The sequence below is a fragment of the Mustelus asterias genome, chromosome 2 (assembly GCF_964213995.1).
Source record: "Mustelus asterias chromosome 2, sMusAst1.hap1.1, whole genome shotgun sequence".
NCBI classification, from domain to species: Eukaryota; Metazoa; Chordata; class Chondrichthyes; order Carcharhiniformes; family Triakidae; genus Mustelus; species Mustelus asterias.
The window spans coordinates 4,764,211-4,787,545 of NC_135802.1; the positions used below are offsets into that span (position 1 = coordinate 4,764,211).

Consider the following 23,335-nt stretch of genomic DNA (forward strand, 5'->3'; position numbering starts at 1 on the left):
CTAATGACTGCCTTGAACTCAACTGTGCAGATCTTCAGTAACAAGGTGCCTGTCCCATGACTTCAGGTGTACCATTCACTCTCATCTTCTATTTCCTCAAAAGCAGAAACCATATCATGAGCAAGAGTAACTTCCTCAACTTCAAACAGCCACCTCATGATCAATCTGATAGACATACCCGGTCCTGAGCAGCAACAACCTTTCACAACATCCCTGCAAGCAAATCAACCTTCTCCTCAACATCTCTCTGGGGCACATAGGGGAGAGGAGTGTTATTGCTGACACAAAATAATGCTCCCTCCCAATTCCTTGATAGAGTTAACATTCCCACTCTTCGCCACATACTGAGCAGCAGTCTCCACTGACTCATCTGTAACCCACTAAAGCCTCAGTCTCTTCATAACCAAACTCTCCCGAGCAACAGCTCTCTGTTCATAACCCAGTCATTAAAAGCAACATGTCACACACTGACATGCCGATTTACCCCTCCTGGCAATTTGCAATTATAGGCAAACAACAAACCTGCTTGAGACTTCTACTAACTTCACTGCTGATGCATCAAGAGAGCCTGGATATGGCTCTCTGCTGATCTGCCTGTATCTCACAGAGGGCAAAGTGCCTAACCTCCACACTGCATTCCCCACAGCTTGTACAATGGGGACAGTCAGGCAAAGGGGAATAGCTGATATAAACTCCTATTCCACCCCCCCAAATCAGGAACACCGTACTCATTTACTCCTCTTTCCCGATTAAAAACAAGTTTCCAGGAGAGTTGATTTCCTTCCAGCTTCAACACTCATACAACACTACAGGAATGATTAGACACTGAACAAGCCCTGAGGTCTTCATTATCTGTGGCAGGCATTCCTACTAAATCTCAGATCCCCAGTAAAAATGACACGCAACTTTGTATTTACACATCATTCAGCACGAATGCTGACAATGATATGACTTGTTTGGATCAGTCTGCTTACCTGAGCTGTGCATTTTTGAACACTAGCCCCTTGCCCGGCTTTGCAAAAGGCTCAATCATGTCCCCTCAACCTTCCCTCACTTGTGATCCCTTTGTGTTGCTGATGCATAGATACTCCCTTGGCATTAGCAGCATGTGGCATCTTAGTCAAGCTTGACATTTGAACCAACATTATGGTTGCCAGCAGGGCTTTTAAGTCACACAGAGGACATCACAGCCAATCGCGATCTTGGCCTTGGATGACACAGGCCTATAGATCAGGGTTGGAACTCTGCATTAAATGGTCCTTTAAATTCCAGTGATGCCATTTTTAATGCTCTCATAATGGCTGGTATTTTTCAGATACAGAATTTTCAACAACAAAATCTTTAAAAGAACAAAGCATATATCACTAGAGCTTGCTGCAAATAGTTGCTTTGCCTGCCCAGAAGCAAAATCACATGTACAGATCAGTGTGGCCAATTAAAATTGGCAGGCATAGATCACAGGGTACCCACTCAACATTACCTTGGATCAAGCACATCAACAGATTGGAATTGCCAATAATATTATAAAGAAAGGAAGGTGCATTCAACATGTTTCAAAGTAAAGATAACTAATAACTGAGCCAGATCCATTTTGGAAATGTTACATCTTGTGCAAGGGTAAGTGAGAAGGATGTACAACATTCAACCATCTCCACTGAATTAAATAAATATTTGCTGTTGTGCCTCAACAACCTTCTTGATCCCTTACTTTATTCACAACTTTCTGTTGCTGTGTGTGCTTCTGTCGCAGGCTGGCCACTTCACGCCATAACGCTTCGTTTTCACTGCAAAACAAAAACATTTACACAGTCAGGGATTTGTACAAAACAGACATAACTGCCCGTTTGTCACATGCAACAATGATGGTGTCAGTGTTCAGGCGGCCATGATGTAATGTCTTAATGATGTTTGGGGTTGTGGGTTTTAACCAAAAAACACAGATTCAAACCAACACACAACAGGTTTTATTGAAACAGATGTTCTCTGCACGGCACAGAATACAAACAAAATAAAAGCAGCCTCTGAAACACCCGAATGACATCACCATCAAATCATGCAATCAGCTCTTAAAGCAACTTGCAACCCTTTTCAATATAAAACATCCCTCCCATTTTACTTCTGTGGTCATGACAACAAATCACTACAATGTTACACATAGGATCAGTAATACTTTAGACACAGTACTATGCATCATTAATCATTACACACAGTCAATAAAAAAGTCGATCAGGAGGACATCTATTCCTCTTTGGTTGTACACAACGTTCTGGAATTTGGCCGTCCTTATCACTAGAAGTATGATTTGGAATTTCAGTAAACAATTCTTTTCTTGGAACTAATTCTGCATCATACTCAAAGACACAATCATTAGACAACTCAGATTGAACTAAGTCTTCCGCAGTCGTAGTCACAACACTAGGGACTAAAGCAACTGGTACTTCTGGAGATGATTCTGAGAAATCATTTTGAGATGACAATAATTGGTCAGCATGGCGTCTCCGAACTAGTCCCTCTTCAGTTTGAACCGTGTAAGAAATTTGACCTATTTTTGCTAAAACTATGGCTGGCACCCATTTCTCACTGGTGACATAATTACACGCTAACACTCGATCTCCTTGTTGAAATGAGTGCTGTTTTACCCTCATTTCTTGTCCCGCAACTCGAGATTTTTGTTGACCCTCTACATCCATATAGTTTCTGGAAGTAATAAATCAAACGTAGTTCTCAATTTGTAATGCAGGTGAACTTTGGGTGGTGTTTCCATAAAATGCCAAAAAACTATTCACATGACCTGATGACGAACCGTGCTCTTTTGAAACTTTTAAAGAATGTTTCTAGGATCATACAGATCTTTCAGCTAATCCACTGGTTGATGGGATTTTATATACTGAATACCACTTACTCTGAGATAATCATCAAACTCTTGACAAGTAAACTGTGAACCATTATCGCTAACAATCTGTTCCAGCTGACCAAATCTTGCAAAAATTTCCATCAGGTTTTTCAGTGGTTTGCTCAGATGTAGTAGATCTCATGGTAATTTCTGGTCACTTTTAAGAATGCATCAATTGTGACTAAAGCGTGTAACCCTCAACTGGACCAATAAAAAGTCGTTGTCATGCCATTTTAGGCCAATCCCAAGGGTGTAAAAGAGAAAACTTGGTGGCATTTCTAATTCATACACAGGATTAACACTCCCACTTTTTCTTCCACTTGAACATCCAGACCTGGCCACTAAAAATAACTACGTGCCAATTCCTTCATCCAGACTACATCAGGATTTCCTTCGTGTAGTTGTTCAAGAACTCTTCCACACAAACTAGGAGCAATGAACGCTCCCATTCCCCACAATAGACACCCACCATGGATGGTCAACTCAAGCTTTCTTGAACACAGGTTTCAAAACAGGATGTGGACGAAGTATTCCAGCAATTGTCCCTTTCAATACCATATCCATCACGGAATTATTTCTGCAATGGGGCTGGGTGGGATTGTGATTGGTGCAGACTCGATGGGCCGAACGGCCTCCTTCTGCACTGTAGGGATTCTGTGAGTCTGAATTTGAGAAGATGTCACAGACAAATGATCCACTTGCGAAAAATAAAGAACATTAGCAAAACTAGTTGGTGGCAGATGCCTTGAGGAGTGTACATGTTACAGAGGAGGTGGTGCTGGAAGATTTAAAGCGCATCAAGGTAGATAAATCCCTGGGACCTCATGAAGTGCATCCCAGGACATTGTGGGAGGCTAGGGAGGAAATTGCAGGTTCCCTAGCTGAAATATTTGAATCATCGATAGTCACGGGTGAGGTGCCTGAACATTGGAGAGTGGCAAATGTTGTGCCTTTGTTTAAAAAGGGCTGCAGGGAAAAGCCCGGAAACTACAGGCCAGTGAGCCTCACATCTGTGGTGGGTAATTTGTTGGAAGGTATTTTGAGAGACAGGATCTACAGGCATTAAGAGACGCAAGGACTGATTAGGGACAGTCAGCATGGCTTTGAGAGTGGAAAATCATGTCTCACAAATTTGATTGAGTTTTTTGAAGGGGTAACCAAGAAGGTAGATGAGGGCAGTGCAGTTGATGTTGTCTACATGGACTTTAGCAAGGCCTTTGACAAGGTACCGCATGGTAGGTTGTTGCATAAGGTTAAATCTCACGGGATCCAGGGTGAGGTATCTAATTGGATACAAAATTGGCTTCTTGACAGAATGTGGAGATGCCGGCGTTGGACTGGGGTAAACACAGTAAGAAGTTTAACAACACCAGGTTAAAGTCCAACAGGTTTATTTGGTAGCAAAAGCCACACAAGCTTTCGAAGCTCTAAGCCCCTTCTTCAGGTGAGTGGGAATTCTGTTCACAAACAGAATTCCCACTCACCTGAAGAAGGGGCTTAGAGCTTCGAAAGCTTGTGTGGCTTTTGCTACCAAATAAACCTGTTGGACTTTAACCTGGTGTTGTTAAACTTCTTACTGTTCTTGACAGAAGCCAGAGGATGGTTGTAGAGGGTTGTTTTTCAAACTGGAGGCCTGTGACCAGCAGTGTGCCTCAGGGATCGGTGCTGGGTCCAGTGTTATTTGTCATTTATATTAATGATTTGGATGAGAATATAGGAGGCATGGTTAGTAAGTTTGCAGATGACACTAAGATTGGTGGCATAGTGGACAGTGAAGAAAGTTATCTCCAATTGCAACGGGATCTTGATCAATTGGGCCAGTGGGCTGAAGAAAGGCAGATGGAGTTTAATTTAGACAAATGCAAGGTGATGCATTTTGGTAGATTGAACCAGGGCAGGACTTACTCAGTTAATGGTAGGGCATTGGGGAGAGTTACAGAACAAAGATCTAGGAGCACATGTTCATAGCTCCTTGAAAGTGGAATCACAGGTGGACAGAGTGGTGAAGAAGGCATTCGGCATGCTTGGTTTCATTGGTCACAACATTGAATACAAGAATCATAGGAATCATAGGAAACCTACAGTACAGAAAGAGGCTATTCGGCCCATCGAGTCTGCACCGACCACAATCCCACCCAGGCCCTACCCCCATATCCCTATATATTTACCCACTAATCCCTCTAACCTACGCATCTCAGGACACTAAGGGCAATTTTTAGCATAGCCAATCAACTTAACCCGCACATCTTTGGACATCAAGAGTTGGAATGTCTTGTTGAAGTTGTGCAAGAAATTGGGAACGCCACACTTGGAATACTGTGTGCAATTCTGGTCACCCTATTATAGAAAGGATATTATTAAACTCGAAAGAGTGCAGAAAAGATTTACTAGGATGCTACCGGGACTTGATGGATTGAGTTATAAGGAGAGGCTGGATAGACTGGGACTATTTTCTCTGGAGCGTAGGAGGCTGAGGGGTGACCTTATGGAGGTCTATAAAATAATGAGGGGCACAGATCAGCTAGATAGTCAATATCTTTTCCCAAAGGTAGGGGAGTCTAAAAAGAGAGAGCATAGGTTTAAGGTGACAGGGGAGAGATACAAATGTGTCCAGAGGGACAATTTTTTCAGAGGATGGTGAGTGTCTGGAACAAGCTGCCAGAGGTAGTAGTAGAGGCAGGTACAATTTTGTCTTTTAAAAAGCATTTAGATAGTTACACATGGGTATGATGGGTATAGAGGGATATGGGCCAAATGCGGGCAATTGGGATTCGCTTAGTGGTTTAAAAAAAGGGCGGCATGGACAAGTTGGGCCGAAGGGCCTGTTTCCATGCTGCAAACCTCTATGACTCTATCTTTAACCTCTCTTTACAGCAATCTGAGGTCCCTATCTGCTTTAAGACGACGACCATCAGCCCGGTACCAAAAAAAAGCCAGGGAGTGTGCCTTAATGACTATCGTCCAGTGGTTCTGACTTCCATCATTATGAAGTGCTTCGAAGGTTAGTCATGACTTGCATCAATTCCAGCCTCCCAGATGGCCTGGATCCACTACAGTTCCCCTACCGTTGCAACAGGTCCACAGCAGTGCCATCTCCCTGGCCCTACTCTCAACCCTGGAACACTTGGATAACAAAGACACCTTTGATTTGATTTATTGTCACATGTATTAACATACAGTGAAAAGTATTGTTTCTTGTGCGCTATACAGACAAAACATACCGTTCATAGAGAAGGAAAGGAGAGAGTGCAGAATGTAGTGTTACAGTCATAGCTAGGGTGTAGAGAAAGATCAACTTAATGCAAGGTAAGTCCATTCAAAAGTCTGACAGCAGCAGGGAAGAAGCTGTTCTTGAGTCGGTTGGTACGTGACCTCAGACTTTTGCATCTTTTTCCCCGACGGAAGAAGGTGGGAGAGAGAATGTCCGGGGTGCATGGGGTCCTTAATTATGCTGGCTGTTTTGCTGAGGCAACGGGAAATGTAGACAGAGTCAATGGATGGGAGGCTGGTTTTGGTGATGGATTGGGCTACATTCACAAGAATGGGCTTGGTCTTGGGCAGAGCAGGAGCCATACCAAGCTGGGTTACAACCAGAAAGAATGCTTTCTATGGTGCGTCTGTAAAAGTTGGAGAGAGTCGTAGCTGACATGCCAAATTTCCTTAGTCCTCTGAGAAAGTAGAGGCATTGGTGGGCTTTCTTAACTATAGTGTCAGCATGGGGGGGACCAGGAAAGGTTGATGGTGATCTGGACACCTAAAAACTTGAAACTCGACCCTTTCTACTTTGTCTCCGTTGATGTAGACAGTGACATGTTCTCCTTTATGCTTCGTTTTATTGACATTGAGGGAGAGATTATTGTTGCTGCACCAGTTCACCCGATTCTCTATCTCATTCCTGTACTCCGTCTCATCATTGTTTGAGATCCGACCCACTATGGTGGTGTCGTCAGCAAACTTGAAAATCGAATTGGAGGGGCATTTGGCCACACAGTCATAGGTGTATAAGGAGTATAGTAGGGGGCTGAGAACACAGCCTTGTGGTGCATCGGTGTTGAGGACGATCGTGGTGGAGGTGTTGTCGCCTATCCTTACATCAAGTATTGGGAAGTGTCTGCAGTGCAGTTGAGCACAGCATTGGTGTATTATGGTAACTGCCAATAGCTCCTATACACACATGACATTCCAAGTTTAGGTACTTACTGCTTCATGTTAAGTAGTTTGGAGTCCAGGTTCTCCTGCTTCCCTTTCATGATTTGAACATCGGTTAGAATTTTACTGACGTCATCTGACCGGACTTTTATCTCTTCTGGCTTTACAGTCGACATCTACAAGTTTTAAACCAAACATTACATTGACAATAGATCTGACACAATGTGTAAAAGAGAACTGTGATCCACAGCCCGGCCAAACTCAGAAGTCAGACTGAGGTATCATTTGCACGGTGATCTCCATTGATGGCATTAGCCTTCACACTCTGGGCTACACCCCCCTTCCCCTGCGCACATTAAGCGAAAACAGGTGGTTAGGCTGTGGTATCTTCAACATTAGAATCAGGTGAAGAACAATGTGTTAGTGGACATCAATCCAGCAAGACACACGGGATATTGGGGGAGGAGAAAGTGACGCCCAACATTTGGTGGTTATGGCTTGGTGAAGGGAAACTATATGCCAGTTAGTTTGATACCTGTTGGAGTGGGATGTTAGAATCGATCATTAAGGAGGTTATAGCTGGGCATTTAGGAAAAGTCATGGTAATCAGGAAGAGTCAGCATGGTTTTGTGAAAGGGAAATCATTTTTAACAACTTTTTGGATTTCCTTAAAGGAGTGACATGCATAATGGTGAGTCTGTAGATATACTCTACTCGGATTTCTGGAGGGCATTTAACAAGGTGCCACATAAAAAGTTATTGTGCAAAGTAGAAGCTCGTGGCAGTCAGGAGAACGTTTTAGCATGGAGAGAAGATTGACTGACCTACAGAAAACAGAGTGTGCATAAATCAGCCCTTTTCTGACTAGCAGAATGTGATCAGTGGAGTCCCCCAGGGGTCTGCAAAGAGCCTCAGCATTTCACAATTTATATCAGTAGCTTGGATGAGAGAAGTCAAGGTATGGTAGCTAAGCTTGCAGATGACACAAAGGACAGTAGGAAAGGATGTTGTAGAGAGGACATAAGGAGATTGCAATCTGATATAGATAGCTTGAGTGAGTGGGCAAAAATTTGGCAGACGCAAATATAATTTGGGAAAATGTGAAGTTGTTCACTTTGGCAGGAAGAATCAAAAAGCTGAGTGTTACTTAGAGAGAATAATGGCAAAATTCTGAGGTGCAGAGAGATCTAGGTAGTCACAAAATGTCAGTATGCAGGTACAGCAAGTAATTAAGAAGGCTAATGGAATAATATCCTTTATTACGTAAAAGGATGTTATGCTTCAGTTATATGGGGCATTAGTGAGACCACATCTCAAAGACTGTGTGCAGTTTGATCTCCTTATTTATGTAAATAGGTTGGAGGCAGTTCAGCGCAGGTTTACCAGATTGATACCTGGATAGAATGGGTTGCCTTATGAGGAAAGGTTGGACAGACTGGGCTCGCTTCCAATGGAGTTTTGAAGAATGAGGGACAACTTGATTAAAGTATAAAAGATCCTGAACGGTATTGACAAGGTGGATGTGGAAAGAATATTTACTTTTGTGGGCAAGTCCAGAACTAGGAAGTTTTAAAATTAGGAGTCACTCTTTTCGGACAGAGATTAAGTGCAATTTTTCTCTCAAAGAGTTGTGCAACTTTGGAACTGTCTGCCTTAAGAAGGCAATGGAGGCAGGATCAATGAGTATTTTTAAGGCGGTGGGAGATGAACAAGAATCTAAAGTTATCGGAGGTGGATAGGAACATGAAATTCAAAACAGACGGATCAGTCATGATCTTATTAAATGGCGCAGCAGGTTCAAGGGGCCAAGTGGCCAACTTCTGCTCCTAATTTGTATGTTGTGGCCACAAACTGTAGGATTGAGAGAATAATCATTTAATAAGGGTCAGAGAAGTGATGATGGGAGGGAGTTTTATATGCCTCAGGAGGAGCAGACCATTCAGCCCTTTGAGCCTTCATTATGATCATGGCTGATCATTGATCTCAATAGCCTGATCCTGCCTTTCCCCCATATCCTCTGATCCCCGTTGGGCCAAGAGCTATATCTAACTCCTTCTTGAAAACATCCAACATTTTGGCCTCAGCCGCTTTCTGTGGCAGTGAATTCCACAGGCTGACCACTCTCTGGGTGAAGAAATTTCTCCTTATCTATGTCTTAAAAGGCTTAAAAGGAATGGTGTACAATTCTGGTCACCACACTACCAGAAGGATATGGATGCTTTGGAGAAGGTACAGAAGAGGTTTACTAGGATGTTGTCTGGTATGGAGGGTATTAGCTATGAGGAGAGGTTGGATAAACTCGGTTTGTTCTCTCTGGAACGATGGAGGTTGAGGGGTGACCTGATAGAGGTTTACAAGATTATGGGTCCTATTTTACCACTGCCTCACGCCCGTTTTCGGGTGCAAAAATGTGGTAAAGTCAGGTGAGACGCCATTAATGCGATCCGCGCCCACATCCGCGCAGATTGCCACTTTACCGAAACCCGGGAATGGCGGCGATCCGCTTTGCGCCCAAACCGGGGGCAACGACGATTTAAATGCATTTGCATGCATTTAAATTGAATTAATGAACAGCCCGTCCAACTCTTATCAGCATTTCCCCCTTTACCACCGCGTTTGCCAATCCAGAACTGCGCCTTAATGGACCTGCTAAATAAAAGTCTGAATCGGGTGCTCCAGCTTCTGAAGAGCGCGTTCAGAGCTTCCAACAGCTCCCTGACTCGGATCAGTTGGGCAGATGGATCCCCGGTGGGGGGGGCAGATAGATCCCCGGTTGGGGGGGGGGGGGGGGGGTCAGATGGATCCCCGGTTGGGGGGGGGGACAGATGGATCTCCGGTGGGGGGGGACAGATGGATCTCCGGTGGGGGGGGGGGGGGCCAAATGGATCTCCGGTGGGGGGGGGGGACAGATGGATCTCCGGTGGGGGGGGGGGGGGACACAGATGGATCTCCGGTGGGGGGGGGGGGGACGGGGGGGACAGATGGATCTCCGGTGGGGGGGGGGGGGACGGGGGGGACAGATGGATCTCCGGTGGGGGGGGGGGGGGGGGGGGGGGGGGACAGATGGATCTCCGGTGGGGGGGGGGGGGGAGACAGATGGATCTCCGGTGGGGGGGGACAGATGGATCTCCGGTGGGGGGGGACAGATGGATCTCCGGTGGGGGGGGGACAGATGGGTCTCCGGTGGGGGGGGGACAGATGGGTCTCCGGTGGGGGGGGACAGATGGGTCTCCGGTGGGGGGGGACAGATGGGTCTCCGGTGGGGGGGGGACAGATGGGTCTCCGGTGGGGGGGGACAGATGGGTCTCCGGTGGGGGGGGACAGATGGGTCTCCGGTGGGGGGGGACAGATGGGTCTCCGGTGGGGGGGGACAGATGGGTCTCCGGTGGGGGGGGGACAGATGGGTCTCCGGTGGGGGGGGGACAGATGGGTCTCCGGTGGGGGGGGACAGATGGGTCTCCGGTGGGGGGGGACAGATGGGTCTCCGGTGGGGGGGGACAGATGGGTCTCCGGTGGGGGGGGACAGATGGGTCTCCGGTGGGGGGGGACAGATGGGTCTCCGGTGGGGGGGGACAGATGGGTCTCCGGTGGGGGGGGACAGATGGGTCTCCGGTGGGGGGGGACAGATGGGTCTCCGGTGGGGGGGGACAGATGGGTCTCCGGTGGGGGGGGACAGATGGGTCTCCGGTGGGGGGGGACAGATGGGTCTCCGGTGGGGGGGGACAGATGGGTCTCCGGTGGGGGGGGGACAGATGGGTCTCCGGTGGGGGGGGACAGATGGGTCTCCGGTGGGGGGGGACAGATGGGTCTCCGGTGGGGGGGGACAGATGGGTCTCCGGTGGGGGGGGACAGATGGGTCTCCGGTGGGGGGGGGACAGATGGATCTCTGGTGTGGGGGGGGGGGGGGGGGGGGGGCAGATGGATCTCCGGTGGGGGGGGGGGGGGGGGGGCAGATGGATCTCCGGTGGGGGGGGGGGGGGGGGGCAGATGGATCTCCGGTGGGGGGGGGGGGGGGGGCAGATGGATCTCCGGTGGGGGGGGGGGGGGGGGGGGGCAGATGGATCTCCGGTGGGGGGGGGACAGATGGATAGAACATAGAACATTACAGCGCAGAACAGGCCCTTCGGCCCACGATGTTGCACCGACCAGTTAAAAAAAAACTGTGACCCTCCAACCTAAACCAATTTCTTTTCGTCCATGAACCTATCTACGGATCTCTTAAACGCCCCCAAACTAGGCGCATTTACTACTGATGCTGGCAGGGCATTCCAATCCCTCACCACCCTCTGGGTAAAGAACCTACCCCTGACATCGGTTCTATAACTACCCCCCCTCAATTTAAAGCCATGCCCCCTCGTGCTGGATTTCTCCATCAGAGGAAAAAGGCTATCACTATCCACCCTATCTAAACCTCTAATCATCTTATATGTTTCAATAAGATCCCCTCTTAGCCGCCGCCTTTCCAGCGAAAACAATCCCAAATCCCTCAGCCTCTCCTCATAGGATCTCCCCTCCATACCAGGCAACATCCTGGTAAACCTCCTCTGCACCCTCTCCAAAGCCTCCACATCCTTCCTGTAATGTGGGGACCAGAACTGCACACAGTACTCCAAGTGCGGCCGCACCAGAGTTGTGTACAGTTGCAACATAACGCTACGACTCCTAAATTCAATCCCCCTACCAATAAACGCCAAGACACCATATGCCTTCTTAACAACCTTATCTACTTGATTCCCAACTTTCAGGGATCTATGCACACATACACCTAGATCCCTCTGCTCCTCCACACTATTCAAAGTCCTCCCGTTAGCCCTATACTCAACACATCTGTTATTCCTACCAAAGTGAATTACCTCACACTTCTCCGCATTAAACTCCATCCGCCACCTCTCGGCCCAACTTTGCAACCTGTCTAAGTCTTCCTGCAAACTACGACACCCTTCCTCACTGTCTACCACACCACCGACTTTGGTGTCATCAGCAAATTTGCTAATCCACCCAACTATACCCTCATCCAGATCATTAATAAATATTACAAACAGCAGTGGCCCCAAAACAGATCCCTGAGGTACACCACTTGTAACCGCACTCCATGATGAATATTTACTATCAACCACCACCCTCTGTTTCCTATCCGCTAGCCAATTCCTGATCCAATTTCCTAGATCACCCCCAATCCCATACATCTGCATTTTCTGCAGAAGCCTACCATGGTGATCTCCGGTGGGGGGGGACAGATGGATCTCCGGTGGGGGGGGGACAGATGGATCTCCGGTGGGGGGGGGGACAGATGGATCTCCGGTGGGGGGGGGGGGGGAACAGATGGATCTCCGGTGGGGGGGGACAGATGGATCTCTGGTGTGGGGGGGGGGGGGGGGGGGGGGGGCAGATGGATCTCTGGGGGGGGGGGGGGGGGGGGGGGGGGGGGGTGGGGGGGGGTGTCCGCTGCCACTCTGCGGGCGATCGGTCTGGGTAGTGGGGGGGTGGATAAGGGGGACAGTGATGTGTGTGGGTAATAGGCGGGGTGGATAAGGGGGACAGTGATGTGTGTGGGTAGTGGGGGGGGTGGATAAGGGGGACAGTGATGTGTGTGGGTAGTGGGGGGGTGGATAAGGGGGACAGTGATGTGTGTGGGTAGTGGGGGGGTGGATAAGGGGGACAGTGATGTGTGTGGGTAGTGGGCGGAGTGGATAAGGGGACAATGATGTGTGTGCGCACCATCACTCCCGGGCCGCTTTCTCCAGCCTGGGAACGATGAGACACGGGCGCGCTTTTTCAAATTTTTTTTCCAACTGCGCATGCGCAGTTCAGAGCTCCGATCGTTTCGGCAGCGCTAAGGCCCGCCCACGGTGCGAAGGGAACTGGAGATGGCTGAGTGCGTGTGGGGGCGCCTGAAAGCTGATCTCCAAGTTGGATCTGCATTACGCCCAGATTCAGCACTTAGAATGAAAATGGTAAAATCAGGCCCTCTGAGTGGCATGGACAGAGTGAATAGTCAGATGCTTCTTCCTAGGGTGGAAAAGTCAAGTACTAGGGGACATAGGCTTAAGGTGCGTGGGGAAATGTTTAGAGGAGATGTGCGAGATAAGTTTCCCCCCCCCCCCACAGAGGGTGGTCAATGTCTGGAACACGCTGCCCAGGGAGGTAGTGGGAGCAGGTACAATAGCTGCATTTAAGGGGCAACCAGACAAATACATGAATATGATGGGAATGGAAGGATATAGACTCCATAAGTGCATACAGTTTTAGTTTAGGCAAACATCATGATCAGTGCAGGCTTGGAGGGCTGAAGGGCCTGTTCCTGTACTGTTCTTTGTTTACCCCGTATCCTTCGATAACCCCAGGTCCTGGACACCCCCGCCAGCGGGGACATCCTTCCCGCATTTACTCTCTCTAGTCCTGTTAGAATTTTATACGTTTTCATGAGATTCCCCTCCCCGCTCCACCCCCAATCCAATTCTCTTTTTGTGTTTTTGCATTTTTTAAAAGCTTAAAATGACTGATAGTTAGCACTGTCTAAGGGGCATGAAGCCAAATAAAAGAGTGTGATAAAGACATAACATTTGAGCCAGAGAGGGGATTCAACTTATGGGAAGTAGAAGGGATCCTGTAATGACATCACCAGATACATGTAATTCAATCTTTTGCATTGGGCAACCTTCTGGAGAAACCCACCCACAGGTCGGGCTGAACCATCCTATCCACAGAACAATGAGCAGGCAAAGGCAGGTTGAGTTGGAATGTCCAGCATGGGCAAGAGGGGGAAGGAGGAAAGATCGAATAGGATACAGTTTTGAAATACACAATGACTGATAATATTATTTATTTTACCCGTACACTGGGCAGCTATTCGTATTTAAATCAAACAATTCCAAAACTTTGCGGAGAGACAGAAATAAAAAAAGAGATAAAACTAGTACTTAGCTTATTTCACACTTACACTGGTTACCTTTCTCTTGATATTTTCCAGTAAATGTTCCTGACCCCGAATAAAGTACGCATGCTGAAACTCTGTATCGTCCTTCTCTGGCTTCACAAGTCCACCTTGCTCAATGTTCACAACTTTACGAAAGCCATCTGAAAAGGCAAGGATATTCCAGAGGATAGAAAAACGTCAGAGTGCACTTGACTGTCATTTGTCCTCGAGCTAAAATTTCACATGTCTCCTCCCACCCTTGTGAAAAGACAAGGGTAACAATGTTACATTATTATAATTAATAAAACCCTGTATCTGCGGTTTATATGCAGCAGCTAATTAAGAACAGAATTTAACAAACAGGAGCAGTAGGCCATTTGGCCCATCGAGCCTGCTTCACCATTCAATAAGATCATGGCTGATGGGATTGTGGTCTGAACTCCACTTTGTTGCCTGTCACCTGTCTCTACACTTCCCTGAAGATCAAAACTCTGTATAACTAACTCAGTCTTGAATATATTCAGTGATCCAGCCGCCACAGCTTTCTGGGGAGAGAATTTCTAAGACTAACAACATTTCTCTTCACCTTGGTCTTACTCTGAAACTGTACTCCTTATTGAGATTCCCATTGTCTGCCAGGCTACAATTTCCTGCTCTATCACTTGCGGGGCAGGGAAGAGGCTGGCAGCAAGAGCACAAATGAAAAACTTCAGCACCAATCCCTCAAACAGATGAAAGTTAAAGCCAATTTTTAGGTGTGATGGGGAAAAGAGTGGTGTTTAAAGGGATGAGACTGACACCCATCACAAACTAAATCAGATGGAGATTTTAAGTCATGAGCGAGTTCCAGACAGGTTGCACAGAGTTTCCCGAGGAAGACATTGACCCCTCGCCACACCACCATGTAGATTGTCTCTAAAGACTTTCTCAAAGAATGCACAAGTCAACATGCTTTGTCCCTCAAAGAATTCATCTTGTGCTGCTGTATATAGTTTCACACTTGCAACCCTCCAGCACCCACCCCTGAACTGAGAGATGAAGGTCTCTTGAATCAGCATGGATCAGGCCTGACGTGGGGCCATTTGGTTGTGTGTGCTTTAGAATGTACATGTGCTTTCTTAAACTATTGGGATGACTTTTAACAATTGGACGTAACAGTGGGGTAGATTTCTTTCAGGGTCAACTTCATCATTTCAATTTTTACAGGAGGCGAGAGTGATAAATAATAGCTTATAATTTGTTCATGGGGATATGGGCATCACAAATGTTGGTATGGCCGAGCAGGTACTGTGGGTCAGGAGTTATATGCAAGTCTTGCCAGGTAAGGATGGCAGATTTCCTTCTCTAAAGGACATCAGTGAACCAGGTGGGTTTTTAATGACAATTGATGACAGCTTCATGGTCACTGTTACTGAGGCTAGCTTTATATTCCAGATTTTAAAAAAAATAATTGAATTTGTTCATTAAATTTTAAATTCCACCAGCTATCATGGTGGGATTTGAATCCATGTCCCCAGAGCATCAGTTTGGGCCTCTGGATTACTAGTCCAGTGACATTGCCACTACGCTACCATTTTAATTATTTAGTTAATAATTTAATTATCTCAAAATATAGTGGGAGGCAGGAGAAGGTTGGGGAGTATATCAGCGTAGCAGTAAAGCTATGGTGAAATGCAAATTTAATTCTTAATACAGACAAGAAGCTGTTCTCAATGGGAGAGTGTAGCAGCGGAGAGCAGCACCTGCTCACACAGACAAGTGTAAGAGGGGGAATCGGGACATCATGTTGCAGGAACCTTGCAACAGCTCACCCACTTTTTTACCTCAGGTGCTGAGGAGTGCGTGCAACTTGGGGAAGATAGTAGAGTAGACCGACGTTGAATGCGCAGCAGAGAAATAGGCCATTTTTGGTCCAAACGGTCTATGCTGATGTTTATGACACACACCTCAACTGCTCACTGTGCCACAAGCTCCACACAGTCTGGGTAAAGAACATCCTCAGCCATCAACTCCACCTTTCATCTCAATGCACTCATTGCTTAAAGGGACGGGAGGGGGGGACCCATGGAAATATCAGCTAAATGTGACAAATAAACAGGGAACATTCTCCAAAAGAAAAATGTTGCTTCTACAGTTAAGAGCAGGACGTTTTGTATAGTCACCAGTACGCTGTTCAGTTAGGGAAGGCAAACATGTTCCATATAGTAAAAGGGGTATATTCCCAAGAAAACAACAAAATCACCATTAGCAGTTATCATCTCCAGTGATTGTTGAGTACAATTTATTCTAGATTCCTTCAAATGATCTTTATAACTAACAATCATCACCTCCTTGATGGATGCCACTCTGTGGAGCACATATTTTATGTTTAAAAGCAGCAGCAAATGAAATTTACCAGCTGCCACCACTTACACATGTTGAGCTGCCGGACAAAGCTGGCCATGTTATTGTGCTTGAAGTATTTTGGAAGCACTTCCTTCGCGAAACGTCCTTGGTCAAAGACATGGAAACTGTTCCCACTCTGCAGAGGAGAAGAAAATGATTAATAAAATCGGGCAAACACAGATTTTGCATCAATTAATCACGGATGGTTTAAAGATGAAACATTAATTGTAATTTAATTTTCAATGTGGATGCTCTGTTGGAGAACTGGTCCTGTTTTTAAATGCAGTCAATGTCAGTGAACCATAACAGAACTAGGATAACCTTGTAGCATAGTCTCCCTACTACCTCTTCAAATGGTACTTAGTGTAGTTCCTGCTCAGTCAAACAAGTGGATTCTGATAAATTCTGCTGCACGAGTCTCCAACTTTATGAGAAAACAGTTTCTATTAACTGAACAAACCATTCAACTGGATACAAATCTTATTGGTAAGATTCAAATAATTTTGGGGCTCAGAATCTTTGGCTGCTTCTCATAAGAACTAAGCTGCAAAAAGCACAGAAAGCAGATCCATTGTAATTTACAGCATGGTGGAGGCAATTTGTTCAAGAGTTGCTCTATTGAAGAGCACAGGCACACAAAACTGGTCCTACTGCCCTTGCCCTGCTTTCAGCATTTATCTTAAAAAGACTCAGGTGCTTCCTGGCCCATCCTTCCATGTGGCAAAAGATCTCATGCTCAAAAACCCCACAAAAAAATATTTTCATATCTACATGCATTACAACACAGGCAACTAAGTTAAGAAAAGTCAATTTAGACTGTCCCAAACCATGAAATTTTGCATGTCCTCATTGTATCTGCGCGAGTTTCCTCCGGGTGCTCCGGTTTCCTCCCACAGTCCAAAGATGTGCAATTAGGTGAATTGGCCATGGTAAGTGCACATGGTTACTGTATTTTTTATTAGTGTCACAAGTAGGTTTATATTAACACGACAATGAAGTTACTGTGAAAATCCCCATGTCGCCACACCCCAGCGCCTGTTCGGGTACACTGAGGAAGAATTTAGCATGACCAATGTACCTAACCAGCACGTCTTTCGGACTGTGGGAGGAAACCCACGCAGACATGGGGAGAACGTGCAAACACCATACAGGTTGGAATTGAACCCGGTGTCGTGAAACAGCAATGCTTACCACTGTGCCACCGTGCCGTCCATTACGGGGTTACAGGGATAGGGCAGAACATGGGTGGGATACTCTGGATGGTTGGTACAGACTCAATGGGCCAAATGGCCTCTTTCTGCACTGTAGGAGTTCTATGGTAAGCATGAATGGCGCAGACATGATGGGCCAAGTGGCTCTTTTAGTGCCATACATTTTGACAAAAGGTTATCCAGACTCGAAAGTTGGCTCTATTTTCTCTCCACAGCTGCTGTTGGACCTGCTAAGATTTTCCAGCATTTTCTGTTATTGTTTCAGATTCCAGCATCTGCGCTATTTTGCTTTTACACTACTCTAGGAACTCCTGCAACTATGTCTTGGGCTGAGACGAGTGGCCTGCAACAACTACAACCATCTTCCTTTGTGCTAGGTATGACTCCAAGTAGTGGAGGCTGCAACGGAAAATAAATGAGGCAGAGAAAAAAAGGGTAACTCGATTGGGTTAAACATTACTTTATTTTTGTGCATGGAACTAGTTAACCTGTCAGCTCCAGCTTCATAATATTACATTCTTTCCATACCTCAAGCACAGTATGCTCAAGATGTCAAATATAGAGCAAAGGCTTATCTCTCCTATTTTTAGGATGCACTGTTCAATGGGTATGGAATGTAGCTTCTGACCAGACATTTGCCTGCATAATTTCAACTTGAAGTTCCTCACGTTATTATCTCTGGTTTTTCCATTTGTGGCTCAACTGTATGTACTGAGGCGAGTTTTGTTTCAGTTTTAAAAGCTAACATTCTGTGATTGGAACTTTTGCCAATAAGTTTGAAAATACTTTTTTCACAAGAGATTTCTTTTACTGTGACTGGTATTTCCGCAAAGATTTATTGATCATCCAGGTGCTGCAGGAAAGCTATCACTTCTACACAAACAGCTGCTAAAATGACGAGGCAGATTTCAAAAGATTTGCCACTCCATTTACTGGTGACGAGTCTCTGAAGCTAGTTTTCAGCCCAGACACTGACTATGTCATAGAAACATAGAATGTAGGAGTAGGCCATTTAACCTTTTGAGCCTGTTCCATCAACAGGATCATGGCTGATCCTCAACACCATACTCTCGTTCTCTCCTCATATCCGTTGACACCTTTAGAATCAAGAAATGTATTTCCTTCTTAAATATATCAGTGACTTAACCTTCACAGCCTTCTATGGTACAGAATTCCACGTGGTCACATCATCTCAATCTTAAATGACCTACCCCATATCCTGAGACCTTGTTCTAGACCCTCAATTGGATCCCCTCTCATTCTTCTAAATTCCAGTGAATACAAGCCCAGTCGACGCAATCTCTCCTTGTGTGACAATCCTGTCATCCCAGGAATCAGTATGGTGACCTTCACTGAACCTCTTCTATGGCAAATAAATATTTTCTTAGATAAGGAGACCAAAACTGCACATTTCAGGTATCGTCTCAGCAAGGCCCTGCACAGCTGCAGTAAGACATTCTTTTCCTATACTCAAATCCTCTTTCAATGAAGGCCAACAGATTATTTGCCTTCCTAACTGCTTGCTGTAATTGCATACTTGCTTTCAGTCACTGGTGCAATAGGACACCCAAATCCCTTTGTATATCGACATTTCCCATTCGATTACTATTTAAATATTACCCTGCCATTCTGTTTCTTCATCTGAAGCGGATAACTTCATATTAATGCACCTTACACTGCATCAACTTCTGCTCTTAATTCCTATGTTTCTATGATTGAGAGTACAAGTCTAAGAGTAAGTCAACAGATGAGGTTGAAGGTCACAAAAATAATAAGGGGGCAAAAATCAAGGAGAACATGCAGACTCCACACAGATAGTGACCCAAGCTGGAAATCGAACCCAGGCCCTGGCGCTGTGAGGCAGCAGTGCTAACCACCGTTCCGCCCTAGTGGTCAACATTTTCATCCTCATAAGACTGCAGAATATTTTTGTTTCACCTTGTATCAATTGTCATCAGGAAATGCACGACATGTTGACTTGCCGTGTCACTGAGAATGTGTGAATTTCCTGAGATCAAATAGAATACCTCCAGTGCAGGAGGCAGCCATTTGGCCTATCGAGTCTGCACCAACTCTCTAACAGAGCATCTTACCCAGGCCATACCCCTGTAACCCCATGTATTTACCCTGCTAATCCCCTTAATTTACACAGCTTGGGACACTTGGGATTGGCCATAATTCGGGGAATTATGGCCAATCCACCTAACATCTTTGGACTGTGGGAGGAAACCCATGGGAGACAAGGGGAACATGCAAATTCCACACAGTCACCCAATTTTACCCGGGTCCCTGGCACCGCGAGTGCATTGTGCCAAAGTGCTCAACCGATGTCTTATTTATTTGTGTCTTGAACATAGTTAAAAAATCCCAGGGCATTTATGTCCTTGAAACAGGATGTTGAAAGATTTTAAACAGGGCAGTGACATAGTTATTTGTAGCTGTGTTTTGCATTAGAAGCACACCTGCAAAACATTCAAGTGCACTGGTTTAAGTTGTGAATTTTTGGATATGGTATTACTGCCAGAGCTCTAATGAACAGGCACACAATGCATCAATACATGAACACATTCAAAGCTCTACCTGCTCAGGCTAAAGTGGGATAAACATCTGATAGATAGAACTCAAGTGATGGCAGTAAGCAGGCACAGTTTGCACTGTGGATTTCTTGTCTGGGCGCACTGCATGAAGTGGTTAATTCTAATCTGTCCACAGGGCTTTCTCAATCACTTTAACACAATGAATTACATTTGAGATGCAGTTCCCACTGCCATTTAGTTAAACATGTGAGCTGGTTTACAAATAGTAAATTCCTGCAACAGCAAATGAATGAACAGATAATCTGTTATTGGAGTTGAACCAATGTTGAATCTCTTCAAAATAGTCCCATAGGATTATTTATATCCAACTGAAGGAGATAGTCTCTAATTTAGCACTGTATCCAAAAAAAAAGGACACCTCCAGCAACACCATGCAGTGCTGCACCTTCTGGTTAGCCGAGCTTACACAAGCAGGTGGACACAACCTTGATTTTGCAAATTTCAGCCTCAATTGAGATTGTCAATGGAATCAAGATATCTTTCCTCAATGCATTCTGAGACCACATTTGGAATATTGTGTGCAGTTCTGGTCACCTCACTATAGGAAGGATGTGGAAGCGCTGGAAGGAGTGCAGAGGAGATTTACCAGGATGCTGCCTGGTTTGGAGGGTAGGTCATATGAGGAAAGGTTGAGGGAGCTAGGGCTATTCTCTCTGGAGCGGAGGAGGCTGAGGGGAGACTTAATAGAGGTGTATAAAATGATGAAGGGGATAGATAGAGTGAACGTTCAAAGACTATTTCCTCGGGTGGATGGAGCTATTACAAGGGGGCATAACTATAGGGTTCGTGGTGGGAGATACAGGACGGATATCAGAGGTAGGTTCTTTACGCAGAGAGTGGTTGGGGTGTGGAATGGACTGCCTGCAGTGATAGTGGAGTCAGACACTTTAGAAACATTTAAGCGGTTATTGGATAGGCACATGGAGCACACCAGGATGATAGGGAGTGGGATAGCTTGATCTTGGTTTCAGATAAAGCTCGGCACAACATCGTGGGCCGAAGGGCCTGTTCTGTGCTGTACTGTTCTATGTTCTATGTTCTAAACTCGACACACACAAGAATTCTGGCTAGAATAGAGAGCTGGGTAAGAAATGAAGATAGATCAAAGTGGTGAAGGGAACACCCTGACTGAATATTCTAGCCTGACTGAAACAATTTCCACTTAATTTTCTGAGCTTACACAGAGTAACTCAGAAAAGCTTGGGGTTTAATTTCTGTTCTGAGATGCTTTGTCTGATTAGGATTGTGACAGGATGAGCGAATGATTTCAGCAATCCCAGGTTATAATGTGCCCCCTCCTCTAACTCGAAGTGGGCATAGATGCGGAGTGTGAAGAGGCTTGAACTCAGAATGGCCCAATCGTTGACAGGGCAGGAATTAAAAAGGAAAGAGAGAGAATGGAAGATGAAAGAAGAGGAACAGCTATGTTGAATTTGGACAGTGGTCAGTAATTGGTTTATAATCTACATGAATAACCGAGTACGGAAACTGAATGAAATACGTCAATGAGAAAAGAGTAGTAAAGGCAGAAGGTGTAGTGAAAGATTGATTATTTTAGAAACACGGACAAATACAACACAACACCTACTGCACACAAGTAACAAAACAATTTGGAATCATTGAATTGAACTGGAGATTTGGAAAGGAGCATGGAAGTGTATAAATATTTGAAGAGGAGAAATGTTGAAAGGATGCATAAAAAGGACCAAGTGTAGAGCTCTGTCAGAGAGCTGGGGCAGGTACAAGCACGCAGACACGCACAGGCTCGTATATTACATTCAGTTCTGGTCCCCAAAACCAAGAAGTATTTAGCTCGCTTTTGTATAAAGGGGATCAGCACAAGGAAAGATTAGACAAACACCATAGTCTATAAAAAGAATGTTGTTAAAACATGACCACAATACAGAGGCAGTCAGAAAGGAAATTCAGACAATGGGACTTAGCACAAAGTATTTTAGAAATAAAATCAAAGATGGTAGAAACATTGAAATTATTCAACTGGATGTCACGCTGGAAATTAAATCAGTTTAAAATTATGTATTATTATGGACCAATTTATGTTCTTTTTCTGCTCTTAGATAACTGTTGGACGCATTTCCACATGGCCAACTTGGAAACTTCAACAGGTATTGGTGTTAACATGTAGAGCTGCTATTGTCAGCTGTGACTAACATCTAAAAGCCATTAACCCCCAACTTCAGATATCTACACTCACTTGTATATGCCTCAGAATTACTCAAACTGAGAAGGTAACTTCCAGACAGGACAGTTAGTGAGATTTTGCAAGTCCAGGCAAGTCGTGGGGGTTACAGATAGTGTGACATGAACCCAAGATCCCGGTTGAGGCCGTCCTCGTGTGCGGAACTTGGAATGTGATAGCCAAGTTCCGCACACATGAAGACGGCCTAAATCGGGATCTTATGTTCATGTCACACTATCTGTAACCACCACGATTTGCCTGGGCTTGCAAAATCTCACTAACTGTCCTGTCTGGAGACAATACACATCTCTTTAACCTGTGCTTAACGCTCTCTCCACTCACATTGTCTGTACCTTTAAGACTTGATTACCTGTAAAGACTCGCATTCCAATCATTATTTTGTAAATTGAGTCTGTGTCTTTATATGCCCTGTTTGTGAATAGAACTCCCACTTACCTGACGAAGGAGCAGCGCTCCGAAAGCTAGTGGCTTTTGCTACCAAATAAACCTGTTGGACTTTAACCTGGTGTTGTGAGACTTCTTATTGTGTTTATCCTAGTCCAACGCCGGCATCTCCACATCATGAAGTTAGGGGGCCAGATCAGCCCTTGATTGGAGAAGGAGAAAGTACCAAATCTGGAATTGCAGTGTACAACTGTATGGGCATTTTCAAAGGATGTTCATGCACCACAGGAGGAGAAGAGATGACTCAGGGGAGTGTTGTTACAGCTGCATTCATCTCAGCAGGTGGCGATTATCGCCGCACTCTCAACTTCTCCTTGGCCAGTGCTGGAGTTTTAGGAAATCAGGAAATGAACCATGCACCTCAGAATATCCATCCTCTGACCTGCTCTAGTGGCCAAGATATCCATGTGACTACTACTGGATGGGTACCAATCAAGCAGTCTTTGTTCTTATGGGTCAGGTTCAAGTATTGTTGGAACTGCACTCATCTAAGCAAGCAGTGAGCATTCCATCACAATG

General features: G+C 45.5%; 1 protein-coding gene across 4 annotated transcripts in view; it reads right to left on the minus strand.

Annotated features, from left to right (window-relative positions):
- Positions 1–23,335, minus strand: part of hsf1 (heat shock transcription factor 1) — a 71,986-nt gene that overhangs the window by 30,326 nt on the left and 18,325 nt on the right. For all 4 annotated transcript variants that reach the window (XM_078230121.1, XM_078230131.1, XM_078230113.1 and 1 more), the window contains exons 2-5: positions 16,371–16,479; positions 13,983–14,119; positions 7,094–7,218; positions 1,709–1,784 (exon numbers count right to left, since the gene is read on the minus strand). In XM_078230121.1, the coding sequence (XP_078086247.1) occupies positions 1,709–1,784; positions 7,094–7,218; positions 13,983–14,119; positions 16,371–16,479 (447 nt within the window). The remainder of the gene's footprint in view (positions 1–1,708; positions 1,785–7,093; positions 7,219–13,982; positions 14,120–16,370; positions 16,480–23,335) is intronic.